General features: G+C 35.6%; 1 protein-coding gene across 4 annotated transcripts in view; it reads left to right on the top strand.

The window, feature by feature from the left end:
* Positions 1–13,877, top strand: part of LTBP1 (latent transforming growth factor beta binding protein 1) — a 188,007-nt gene that overhangs the window by 103,673 nt on the left and 70,457 nt on the right. For all 4 annotated transcript variants that reach the window (XM_085301182.1, XM_085301183.1, XM_085301184.1 and 1 more), the window contains 2 exons: positions 8,057–8,179; positions 12,557–12,724. In XM_085301182.1, coding sequence (XP_085157308.1) covers positions 8,057–8,179; positions 12,557–12,724 — 291 coding nt within the window. The remainder of the gene's footprint in view (positions 1–8,056; positions 8,180–12,556; positions 12,725–13,877) is intronic.

Raw genomic sequence — 13,877 nt, forward strand, 5'->3', positions numbered from 1 at the left:
TAAGCATGGAGATGAAGGAATGAATTTTGTTTTATAGGAAGGAATGTTTCAAATTCCATTACACTTTTGACCAAATACGGAGCTAAATTGCTACTAAAGAGAATAGAGAGTGGACTTGCTCCTTGTGTTCAAACAAGCTACAAGGCTGAAGGGAGTGAAGACAGCATTGCACCACTTTTGTGTTCCCCATGACTCTGCATTAGGCCAGCTGGGCCTCGGTGGTCTGAAGAGCTTTTATAATGGTTGACACAGCCAAAACACGGAGGAGTTCTCCTCCTAAATACTCTTGCAAGTGGAGGCTGCCACTGGGAAACACTCGAGGGCTGATATTCCAACCATCTCGAATATCATAGAATTAGTAAGGTTGGAAGGGATCTATAGAGATCATCTAGTCCAACCCCCCTGCTCAAGCAGGGTCACCTAGAGCATGTTAGACAGGRTTGCAGCAACAAGGACCCCCCCCTTACTGAAGCCCAGGCTTGAACCAGGGACCTTTAGATCTTCAGTCTGACGCTTTTATAGCTGAGCTTTGTCTGAGTACCAACTTGTTTAGGTTGGTTTGCAGCAGAACAAGCCTGCTGATCAAGTAGTCCTGTTGCACTGACCATAGCAGGCATCAAGCTCTTCAGGCTGTGTTGAGCTGTTGATATGTAGAAGACCAGGAGGCTGTGTAGCATTTTTCTATTTCCTTGCTGAAGTGTCCAAGTAAAGTATTTCAGTAAATGGACAAATTAAAGAATATTACTGTAGCTTTATGACACACCCTGTAAATCACCCAGCGTGTTTTACATTAACCAAGCAAAGCATATTCTTTTAGCAGTAAGGAAATGGCAAGAGCAGATCCCATTATAAGTAGACACAGCTATTTTTTTCCTGCAGTTGGATGTTTACACTTGAAATATTTTATTATCCTTGGAGAAAGGATACTCAGACTACCTTATGGTGTCATCAGTCCAGGAATAAAGCTAAAATGATTCACTTCCAGCAAGTGATTGAGACAAGCATGCCATTGCTCGAGGAAAGGTGGGAGACCTTTGCATGTAAGCTTCCAGTAGAGAACCAAAGTAGTGTCCAATAACTGCTAATGCAGCCCCAATGACTGTTCTAATCTGCTTTAAAAGCAGTTGTGGCAACTGGAGAATGCAAGCAGAACATTGGAAGAGAATAGCCTCTGCGACAGGTCCTCCCTTCCAGCACCTTGTTTGTTCCACATGCTGGCACGCAGTGGAGACAGAGATTTGATCTACTACTTTGTATGCTTCTGTACTAGAGAATAATGTAACAATAGTCAGAGGGAAACCTGCAGTTAGGTGTATAAATGCTTTGCACTTTTTTTAAAGTACCTCAGAATAGAATTTGGTCCCGTATCTAACTACTACTCCTTTTAAAGTTTTGATTCGGTTATTTTTTCCTTTGTTCTTAGAGTTCCCCAGTGTGCAGTGCATGTAAGAGAGCTGAACAAACAAATCGGCAAATAACTTACTTGAGTAAAAGAGCCTGACTCTCATAATGTGATTTGAGGTGTTGAAAAGCCACTGGGTTTTTGAGTCTTTAAGCAAGGAAGAATTGTTTAGAAAAAAGTAACAAATACGGATTAGGTTGGTTTTGAAAAGTTAATGTTTTCTTTTTTCTAAGCTATTCAATCCTTCCCTAAATCACAGTTCTTATATGAAATAGATTTTTGTGATATCTTCTGGCTGCACCTAGGCTAATAAAATTTAATTTACTATTGTGATATTCTCACTATGTAATTCCAAATGTGTATTTGTAGCAAGGCTAAAAACTGAAGTCAGAACATCATCTGATTTTGTTAACTGTCTATAGAACATAATTCTGGCAAAGGGCTTTCAAAACATTTTTTTAAGGATATTTGTAATGTGAAACCTTGAAGATTGACATACCTGCACAGAAATCCAAATAAAACTTCTTAAACATTTTGGAAATCAAGGAAAAAAAAGATGTGTAAAGCAAATGGCATTTCATTATTTTAAATCCAAACAAATTTCCAGTTAGATATCTTAGTTATCTATCCATTTCCATCTTCTAGTCACTAATTACTGTATGTAAAGCTCTTTGAAGATGAAGTCATTATTACTAGTGTTAGTAAAACTGCATATAATTATCATAGTTCATAATGGGTTTCAGCAAGTTCAATTTTAGCATGTGTTTTCTTGCGTAAGTGAAAAATATCTTATGTCACTGCCATATTCTTTCACTTCTGATATTTAAGATTACTTTATTCATTCATAGCTGTACCCTTGACATAAGTGGGCAGACATTCAATTAAGAATGACTGTTTTAGCTTGTTTTCCCCAGGAAATTCAGTGGCAGAGTCATTAACACATTGTATTTGTATAATGGCAGGTTGACCTGACACCCAGTAGGCCTATAAAAATCTGTGTGAAGGTGTTAAACACTAACTGTTGTTAAAACATCTGTGTTAAGTACCCTTTAGCACTGAAGATTCTGGGATAGTTTAGCAGTGATGAGAGTGGTTTGATGGTGTTGGGCTGCTGGAAGCTAGGAGCCCTGCAGTGGATCTAGAGGACAGCATGGTGGCTGACCTCGCCGTGTGTCAAGCTGTGTGCTCAAAAGAGAGTACAGGTGGAGCTGCAGCCTCATCCACACCCTTTTGTGCACCCCTGTCAAGACCCTGGTTACCATAAAGCTTCAGTGCACATGGATGAACTTGGAGAGTGCAGCCCCATAGGGTGGCAYGTGGTTTTCTTCTGTGATCCACTGCAGCCTTTGCAGAGTCAAAGGATAGAGTAGAGCTGTCACTTCTTGTCAAGCTCTCATGGAGAGGGACTATCAAATTTAGAAGTGCATGGGACCAGTTGTAAGTGTCTGGCATGTATGTGACTCCAAGGAATAACAGCAAAGGGTCAGGTCGTCAGTCAACGCAAAATAACATTGCTTCTTCGATGCCAATGGAGTTGCAGTGATTTATACCCATTGAGCAGGGTCAAGTCATACTCATTATCAGGCACAACTATAATAAAATCAATGATTTATTTGTCAGTCCTTAATAAATAATAGCATCTATTCTGAGGGTTCCCTGAAAAGCCATTCAAGGTGCTGTTAGGTCTTTAGAAAGCCTCATTTACATATGTATGCTTTTATGGTGGTGTTACAGAGCTCATTAAAACATTTTCTCTGCTAGAACTGTGTAAATGAAGATGTTTGATCAGTTGTCAGTTCCTACTTCTGTGAGATAAAAGATTATTCAGACAATTTTAAAGTAGCTATTTCTCTAATTTTTATAACAAGGACAAATGCATTCTTAATGCTATACTGCTTTTATCTGAAATATTCTTTATGTCAATGAACAACAAATAGAGAAGAGTGAGAAAAAAAAAAAGAAATCTGTTTTCTTCAACTAGATTTCTTTTCCAGCTCCCTGAGCAAGTTGATTCCAGTGCAGTTTGCACAACTGGGCAGGCCTGCAGGTGGTCAAAAACATTCTGGGTAGGTGGCCATTTACCACAATGTGAAGTAAAATGGAATAGATAGTAAATCTGGAAGGAATTTTTAACCAGAGTGGGTTAAATAAAAACTATTCTTACGTTTTTGTTTCTTCCAGAAATTTAAAGTTTCTTATCACTTTGTGGCTTGTTTTTGTTGAATCCCTAAGTAGACTTGTGTAATTCAACACAGAGCATCAGCTCAATAATTCTATGATGAGCTAATTCAGAAAACATGACCTGGAAAAGAGGCATTAAAAATACACTATAATTAAGTTGTGCTGAGGCATCAGAACATGCACAGTAAAGTTAGCATTAAAAATTATGCAAATTTGGAAAGAGGAATATCTGTTTCATGAAACTTCGTAAAACATGAGGAACATTCATCAGTATTTACGTACATATAGACTACTATTCACGTGTAGCAGTATCCACATTAAATAGCAATAATAGAGTACAACTGAATGAAGTCTTTCTGGGACTGTAAAGGTTCCAAAGCAATTTAATATTTTTAAATACTAAGTGTACAAGAACAGTTCATCTGGAAATAGTTTTGGTACAGATAGGTTAGCAACAGCATTTGTGGATGTTTCCTGCTGAATAGCTGAATCATTTGGAAAGAAAGCTGATTGTGTATTGATGGGATATAAGGTATAGGAAGATCATCTTCTACCTGCAAATTGGAGAGTGCAGTAAATAATACCATGAAATCTTCACCATTARGAGGCAAAACTGTAAAAAATGACTCTCCCGAAGTATCACCAGATGCATTGGATATGTTACTCCATCAGCTTTTTTTCAGCAGAGATAAGGGTGAAATTCAAATTTGTAAAAATATGTATTATTTCCATTTAGATGACATTTAAACTAATTTTGTTTAAAAATATACTACAGTTAAAATTTATCTGTATAAAGGCTTGAATATAAACTATTTAAAATAAAAGTTTCATTATAAAATCCAAACAGATCACTAAGCTGATAGAAGTCAACTGCCTAAGCACTTCTAACTAGAGATATGCAAATATGCAAGATAATATATAGTAATTATACGAAGTTAAAGGATGTGGTTCAGTTGAATAGTACAGATAATACTTTTTTAATAAATAGTTCAAATTTAAGTTACAAAACAGGTTTCATAAACTTTTCTTTCTCTTCTTATGCATCTCTATCCCTGCAGGAGTATATTTTTTATTTTTTGAACACCTATAGCTTTCAGTATTTAAATAATAAAACTTATCCATGTATTAATTTTTTTTTAAATTTCAAATGAAAGTTGATACAAACAATGAATAAAATCATGATCTAATAAATGAGAAATGTGTCCTAATCCTTTTAAGTGTTGGAAGTATGAATGTACATATATTAAGCTGTCTARTTTCTTAAATTCTGTGAATATATGCACAAAAATAGCATGTATCCTCCTGACTAGGAAGAAAAAATACCAAGTTTAACATAATGATGATATATAGGCAAATACCAACATATTTTAATGGTTAACAACAAAGAAGACTAGGTCTTTCCTTAAGAAAATAAGAACTAGAAATAGTAAGTCAGATTAAAATTAATTAATTAATGGTCTTGCTCACTAATTTAAAATGCAGATGTTCTCTTCTTTAGGCAAAACATATTTGTGAATTCTGCATGTATACATTCAGGAAAAAGCACCCTAACAAAACAATATGCTATATATGTCCCCTGAGAGAGAGCCTCCATTTTTTATTCCTATCGTAAAAGGTTAATTTGCCTATAGTAAAAGTGTATACTTAATCTTTGTACGGTGAAAAAGTCATTTTTGAAAGTCTACTTATTAAAATGTTAACTCTGAGCAAATATTTTCGCAACACATACTTTGTCAACATTCATGAATAAGTAGTATTAAACAACAGAAAGCAAAAGCCAGATTAGAATGAAAGGCAAGGATCCATATTTAAAAATATTTATCTTTTAACATTAAATATCATCTCTTTTCCATCTCACTTCTTTCCTGTATTTTTCCTCTTCCCCCAGAAAAACTAAATGTACTTTTTGCTACAAAAATTGCAAGTGTAAATTTTTTGTGTAATTTGTATACTTGTGTATTTCTACACAATCCTGCACCCAGGATTTTCATTTTGAAATCATCCCTGATACTGAGAGTTTTCCTATATTCCAAATACAACCTACTGTCTATTCCTTTATCTTGTTTCCGAGGAGAGACTTAGTGTTTCAGCAAAGCAAGGAGAATTGTTTCATTGCTTAGTATTTGAGGATTGATCTAACAACACCAAATGGACAATAGATGGAAAAGCCAATACTCATTTCTCAGTRTTTCTGTGTTTGCTTTATATTCACTTCCAGATATTTCATAATATGTCTTTTTTCATGTCCGTGTTGTGCCAGACTGTTTGGAAGGAGGAGAGTTAGCCATGTAGCTGTTTCCCCTGACAACTTTGGTGTGTTTTCTTTTTAGGGATGTTTGAATAATTTCTTTAGTTCACTGGCTGTTAGTTTTGTTAAGTTCATTCTTCTTGTTAATTACAAAAAAAAATCTGGTATTGGAGCAATGATGATATTTCCTTTTGGAATCAGTTGTCACTATATAGACTCTTTCAGTCATATTCTGAGTTCTCAGGGCAAAAAGAAAGGACGTAGTTAAACTAAGTGACTGGAGAAGCTGTCTAAAAATTTTCATCAAATGCACCGGGACAAGTCCAGCTTACTAAACCTTCTGAATTTAGCAGGATTACTGAAATCCCTAAATAAGATACTGCTGTGCTTATATAGGCCATCTTCCTGCTCAAGGATTGGATGGGTTAGAGTGCAGAAGGAAAAAACCTTGAGTATATTTCAGCAACTTTTTGTGTTCTTTTCTTTAGACTATTCTCCTTTGTCAATAACTCACTCCCTTTCAGGTCAGAAAGTCATATAGTCTGGGAATTTCACTGAAAAATTCCTTTGAGGCAGAGCTGATCTTTGATAATCCATGTGGTTTCCATCATATTTCATGCAAAGTTATAGGATATAAATTATCACTCTTTGCCACATGCGGCTAAGTGCATAGAGGTGAAGTTGATCCAGGCAGTGTCAAGATACTAGATTAGGAATAGGAATTGAAGAGATAAGGATAACACGAACGTGGAATGTTTGAAAAAATCACAGCTGACACAGCAACCGCTAGAGTCTACCATCCTGGAAGTTTAAGTCACGTGCTCCTATACAGTAGCAGAGGTAGCCAAATTCGTGGAGGAAAAAATGAAGGAGAAAGTAATAATGAGGAAGATTCTTGCTACAGATTTCCAAAAGCCAAGTCCAGCACAACATCTGGTGTTTTGCATACTTAACTTCTTATTCTTGTTGATTGTACTGAGTCAGGCAGCAACGCACAATGAACTCAAGTGAAACTGTTTAGGGTTTATAAACATTAAGAGAGTGGCAATATATTTTCTATGTTTTAGATAGAATGATTGCTGATACCTGATTTCCAAGAAGCTAATTGGAATATCTGACCTGCAGCTGAAGCTAGTTGACGCAGCAATGTAGGCTTTTTTCCCTACCTTAGAGATAGGGAGGGAAAACCTTATGTGGAAATAATGTGCATAAACTTTTTTAAAGTAGGTTTATTAAAATGTGCCATCTTTACTTTTCTAAAACAGGACACACAACAGCTTATGACAAAGAGATAAATTACACTTTTGTAAGTTTTTTTTTTTTTTTTATCAGTGCAAACCTACATTGTTACTGTCTCCTGGAATAAAATACTAGTTTGACTGACCTAGTTACAGATGGTATCCAGATGATTGTCGGATAGATTCTGCTCTTGGACTAAGTGAATTATAACACCAGGTGTGATAAAGGCATGACGCCCAATATTTGGGGCATGGGAGAAAAATGCATTCAGTGAGACCCTAAAGGGGACAATGTGCAGGTAGTTTAGTAACTGCAAACGTTTTCAAACAGCTCTTGGCCGTAGTTAATTATTACAAGCTTGTGTTCCCTTGGAGGCAGTCCTTTCCTCCCCACATCTCCTGTGTTCTGTACTCCCTGGAGCATATTCTTGTTATTAAGCTGATACAGTCTTTGCACTAGAGATGGTCTTTTTATGTTGTGTTCCTTCCAGCCCAATAGTCCTTCAGGCTCTACTGTAATACAAATACTAATAAAAACTGTATTAAACTTGTCAAGCAGTGTTTCATCCTGTATAAATTATAGCACATTTCTTGTGAATGCTCATATGTGCCAGCTTAAAACTTTGTGTTCATGAATGTTCTTGCTAGTTATGTTTGACTGTGCAAGCAGTCATCTAGTCAGGAAAGGAGGGTGTAATAWCCCAGCAGAAGTTGCTGTATATGAGTGTGTGTTTGTATATGTTTACATAAAAAAATTCAGAGTACTTGAGAATGATGTATAAATATAATTTTTTTTTGTTATGTTCTCAGCAATGTTTTAAAATGTACAAAAAATGTTTTCAGTAGGGAAAAGAATTACTGATTAGAGTATTAACTGATAACAGTTTTCTTACTCATATTAAAAAGAAATTAGATAACTTCTGAAGAAAGATCGATATTAATACTCATTCCAGTTTATAATATGATTTTTTTTCATTTTTTCCGCAGATATCAATGAATGTCAGTTGCAGGGGGTATGCCCTAATGGTGAGTGTTTGAATACCATGGGCAGCTACAGATGTACGTGCAAAATGGGATTTGTGCCAGATCCTACTCTCTCAAGATGCATACGTAAGTAATAGTGCTGATCAAAGTAGCAAAATAGAAACTTACAAGCACTTGAGAGTTTTATTTGACTGGACCCAACTATCCTACTTCTTGCTGTCCTTGCCTTTTCATGTCAGCTTATTCACTTCAGTTAGTCAGTCAGAGTAGCCATGCCTCATGCTTCTTTTGTGTCTCTTTGTCCAGGAAACTTTAGTTTTCCTAACAGCCTTCCAGGTTCCTTGCCTGCTTTTCATGGTTTTTCCTGTCACAAAACCTTCCAGGCTACATCCAGCCTCTTCATCCACTTTGAATCTTTATCAATGATTAGAGTTCTCCTCCCTACAAAACATTGCTGTCTCTGCTAACACCCCAACCCAAATCATCTTTGTCTGTGTGTCCTCCCTCTTCCACCTCTGCAACTTCAATCAGGATAATTTGGAATACTGTTTTTAGGAATCTGAAAGCTACCTCCCTCACACAAAGACCTTTTTCCTTCCCCACTGCCACTTTTAAATCCCTGTCCCAAAGCATTAGAGAACTGGAACTTTGGGGGATGGGAGAAAGCTATACAAAAAATTAATGTTGGAAAAGCAGTTCATTTTTCCTAGTCCAAGCATTAGGAAAGACTGGACAGTTTAGCCTTAGATTTATAAGATAATGTAAGATCAGCTTGAAGCAGACAGATGGATTGGAAAATACAGTCCTTTTTTTTTTTTTAAGTTCAACGAACTTTAAGAGAGAAGGAGGAAATTCTTAGTGTGTTAAGTGTCAGGGAGATTTAATGATAGTTATTGCTCATGTTCCTATTCATTGTCAATAAAAATGAAGTTTCTTTAAATACAAATCTCATGGTATAACCAAAGGAATGTGAACTGTATTAGAGAGTGCTTTATCATTTCTGACTTCGTTATTCTTTTTTTACTTCCAAAGAAATAGATGCCTTACTTTATGTCTCAATAACCTGACATTTTCTCACAAGGAGGCTTCAGGTGGGAGAGAAAATAAGCAAGTAAATTTGAGCTTTTTTTAAGAGAAGAACTTACGATTTCTTTGTGGTATGGGATACACTACTTTGTTACTGTAGCAAGAGAAAATGAGATAATCGAATGAGTCCATAAGCTGGTTAGAATAACAACTTTTAATCAGTGTTTCATTGTGCAACATAAAATCAAACATGGGCAGCACAAACTCTTAATTTATTTTTCTCGCAAGTAGTAATGTGGTAAACAATTGAGCCAATAACCAGACATAATGTATTTCTCACTTGAARAGTCTGACTGAAGAGGAATTGATCAGTTACATGGTAGCTGATCATCTCTGAATGAACTGCCTGAAAAATACTTTTTTGGGTGAATTTGCTTTGCTGTGATAGAGTTGTGATGAACTTAATTCTACATTTTTTTTTTTTTATCTGATCTGGATTTTAGCTAGTTAGCTGAAGTGCCTATAGCAGTCTGTGAATGTCAGAATAAAATTTTGGACAGAGTAATGTATTTTGCTTTTCAGATGAGATGAATTGGTCTGTACTGAATGGGCTCCATGTTGCTGTGGCTTAAGTGCTGCATGTACTTGAGCTAGCTAGTTAAATTAGCTCAAGTATCTCTGCGTTGTGCTGCTAGCAAGTCTGTAAATCTGGTGTAGACACACTTTTGGAATTATTTTCTTTATTTGTTTAAATGTTTTTTGAGAGAATATATGTAGGGTTTCAGGGTTTCATTCTCAGTATTAATAAGAGAGTTTTTGCACTGTTGAGAAGTCAGATTTTAAGGCATTCCATTCTGATTTTTTTTTCCTTAAGATATAGGGCTGCTGCTGGAAAGCTTCCAGCTCCATTACAGTGCAGCCATGATATAATGCTCATAATATTAATGAAGCCTTGTTTCTGGAGCGCAGTTCACAGATTAATGGGTAACAGAGCCAGAAACAGCTATCCAGATTATCCAGGCTAATTCCCTACATGTTTAAGATTGTGTTTTATGTCACTTCTTACTTCTAAGTGCCAGTGCTTTGAGTTGAGAGCAGTGCCCAGTGAAATGCTGCACAGACCTCTCCGTTAGCATCGTCTGGAGCTTGAAGACTAGGTGTGCTCCATGAGACTAGATTGGAAGTCAGTGCAGACAACATTTAGCGCAGAAAAACAAGACAAGCGAACAATGAAAAGTATCAGATCTTTCACGCATGTATAAGTCATGGGTGATTTAGAAAAGAATAAGAATGAACCAGAAAAATCAATACTCTGTGATTAAGCAGCTGTGCAGATTAGACATGTCTTGGAAAATGCATAGGGGAGTTTTAACTGCAAACCTATTTCCACAGCAGTCTCTCTTCTGATTTTGCCCAGATCAGCTGCTCAGTGGCCTTTGTTGCCTCTCTCTCCCAGCCCCCCCTTTTCTCTCTCACTCACTTTCTTTGGGTTAACCTAAGATGCAGGTATTTCTGAGAATCTGTTTAAAAGCAGAGTTGCTTTTAACATTATATAAGGTGCATGAAAACCCTTTAATATCCATGTATGCATTATGGTTTGAGCAAGACAGCACTGGAATTTCAGTGCTTGTACATGAAGTCAGCTGCTCTGAATTCGGGGAGACTGAACATTACCTCCTTTCTGTATCCGTTTCCAAGTATGCATATCAATGGTATGGTGCAACCAGCATCTTTGTAAGGCTTACTGCCACTTGAGTCTGTTTAAAATGTTATTTTCCTTTCTAAACGTGCATACCTGAGCAATATCTAAAAACGAAAAGCACCTCCATAAATTGTTTTTGCCTGCATTTGGCTAAGGGGCTAAATGTAATAAAGCTTGGAATAAATACTTAAGAAACTGTATTTATTTGGCTGCACAACTGAAAAATTAAAGACCTAAGTAACTAGAATGTTAGAAAGAAGAAGAAAGCCTCTTTCAGGTCAAGCAGGGAACTAGAAAAGAAGCAGTGTATAGTCACCCTGAAAAGTAACAGGTTTCTATGCTTGTGTCTGTTTTTCCTATTACATTTATTAAATATTCAACCGAGGATGATCTTCCTCACATTTTCCTTCTGATTAAGAAGGGTTAAAAATTAAGAAAGAATTTGGAAAAAGAAATTGTGAATAGCATAAATGGAAATGATTTCATCTGTTAATCAGCTTTTACTTGATTTGAGATCAACTACCTCTGCAAGACAAAAAGAAAGCGTAGAGAGCAACTGAATTTCTCACTTGAAAGTCTTTTGGGAAGAACATTGACAGGTGAAAAAGACCTTATTTCCTAAGCTCCTTATCTGAGGTATTTCTGCATTTGTAAAATATAGTACAGCCTAAATAAATCATAGATTAATTCTTTTCTGTTTTCAAGATCATAATCTTTTGCTACTAGTTAATGATACTCAATCATTGAGAGAGTTTTTCATCATTTTGAATTTTTTATCATTTTTAAACTAGACATCAGTTAAAAAGGAACTAGCAGTAAATTTTAATCTTTGCTTTTACATATCTTGTTGAAAATCAAATATTGCTTGTCTTTTTTGAATTAAATGAACATTTTACTCAAAACTGTTAACTATATATGAATATGGATGCATAAATGAGAAAGCTGGATAGGTCTTTGCTTCACATTACTTCACACTAATCATAGCTTATGGTCTTTGTCTCTTCCATACTAAAACAGTCTATTAAGATATTGTCTACCCTTTTTGGACCAAGGAATTTTAAATTTCTGTGCAAGTCTTTCAAGTTTGGAAATGAGAAGGAAGAACACAGTCATTGAATATGTGTAGCCTATGATATGACACGTTGTTTTAGTGAGTATATTGGTAATATAGTTAAGGTAGCAGAGTCCAGAGTGGTTCTAAAATAATTCCGTTTATGCAGTGATTTTACATACAACATATCTTTCATTTGACATATTAGCGTGTATTAGAAATTAGTGAGACTTAGCAAAATACAAATATATAATTTTCTTGAAAGTAAGTGCCTCTGTGATACTTAATCTTTTTCCAGTCTTATTTATATAGGTTATTTATAGCTGAATGTTGCAGTGACTGTATAGCCTGTCACCACTGTAAATTGATTCAGCAATCGCACTTGTGTACAGATGTAGGAGCTGATTTTAAATCTCTGTTTTGGCAAGATGGCAACTGCTGGTTTGCAAATCAGTTTTGTTCTTCAAAAATATATTTTGTCTTTGGTCTAGGATGAGCTGGAATTTGGGAGTGTTTAATGCCAAATAAGAATTTATATATATATATATAGAGAGAGAGAGAGAGAGAGAGAGAGAGAGAGATTATGGCTTCAGATAGACATTTAGAATAAAAGCTCCACAAATGTCAATCTTAATCCATTCAAGCAGTACTGGAAATCTGGTGGTGTTTCTCTGTTTTGTTTTTCATGTGAACAGTACCCACCTCTCTTCCATTTTCATTGCAGCTGATAGTCCTATGGTCACTGAAGAGAAAGGGCCTTGCTACCGGTTTGTTAGTGCAGGAAAGCAATGCATGCATCCTCTTTCTGTTCAGCTCAGCAAGCAGCTCTGCTGTTGCAGTGTTGGCAAAGCCTGGGGCCCACACTGTGAAAAGTGTCCTCTGCCGGGAACAGGTAAGAACTGCCCATTAAAAACAAAAGCACTCACCCACCCTATGTTCATTATAATTGTTTTAAAAAAGAAAGTCCAACACTTGATTAAAAAGTAAAGGAAAAGTGTGTGTCAGTAAATTATGACAGTTCTCTGAATGATGATAGAATAATTAAATATATATTCATTTTATTCATAAACATTCAAAATTAAAATAAAGGAATTGTCTTTGGTATCTAGTGGTAGAATGCCATCTAGAATTTGCATCTCAGAACATAGTTTTTAAACGTTGAATCTCCATCACATAAATATAAATTTGTAGGCTATTAAATACTGAATATAGATTTAGGCTATTAAATACTGAATATAGATTTAAACAAGTTTAACCAAAGTCTAATTGATACTTTTCTGTTGTTTAAGCTGCAGGTGAAAGAATGGCAGCAACTGAGAATTAGTTTATAGGATTACATGTGCTGTAGTTTTCATTGCAGCTAATGGGTATGAATGGAAGTATTTCTCTGTTTTCCCACCTTCCTTCATATCTTTACCATCCCTTTTGAGGAAAGTGCTAAGTATAGTATCAACTTCTTAATAGTAACTGGAAGTTAGACATTGCATAACATCTTTCACTTAAACAATTGCTAATTTGTTATAAAAAGCCCATTTATACTGTCAGTGTTCACTTGGAGTCCTGATAGTTTTGAAATACAAAAGGACTCAGTAAATACCAGCCTGACTGATCACCACTCTTTTTTAGGCTCATGGAGTAAGATACTGTTTATTATAGATTAAGATATTACTCACTGCTTTGTAATGCCTTCTGTTCTCTGATTTTGCTCAAAACTTAAATGACTGAATTTGGAGTCTTTAGTCAAAATCAATTGAGCATTATTTTACATTTAAATATATAGTAAAATTAAAGAATATAATCTTTTTTAAAAGCATCATTGCTGAAATTACCATTATTGAAGGAAACTGTAACATATGTGATGTCCAACCTGTTCAGTGTAGTAGTACAAGTATTTGTAATGGTAGTCCACTGTTCTTACTAAAGGTGCTGCTGCAGATGTTACTGTTAAAATATGAAACAGATTGTGTATATCTCCGAGACTTCTGATTTTAAAAAATAACTAGATGTTTTGGAATCTACTACTAAAATCTACATGATAATTTTAG

This window comes from Rhea americana, unplaced genomic scaffold, assembly GCF_003343005.1.
Source record: "Rhea americana isolate MKP2758 unplaced genomic scaffold, rheAme1 scaffold_173, whole genome shotgun sequence".
NCBI classification, from domain to species: Eukaryota; Metazoa; Chordata; class Aves; order Rheiformes; family Rheidae; genus Rhea; species Rhea americana.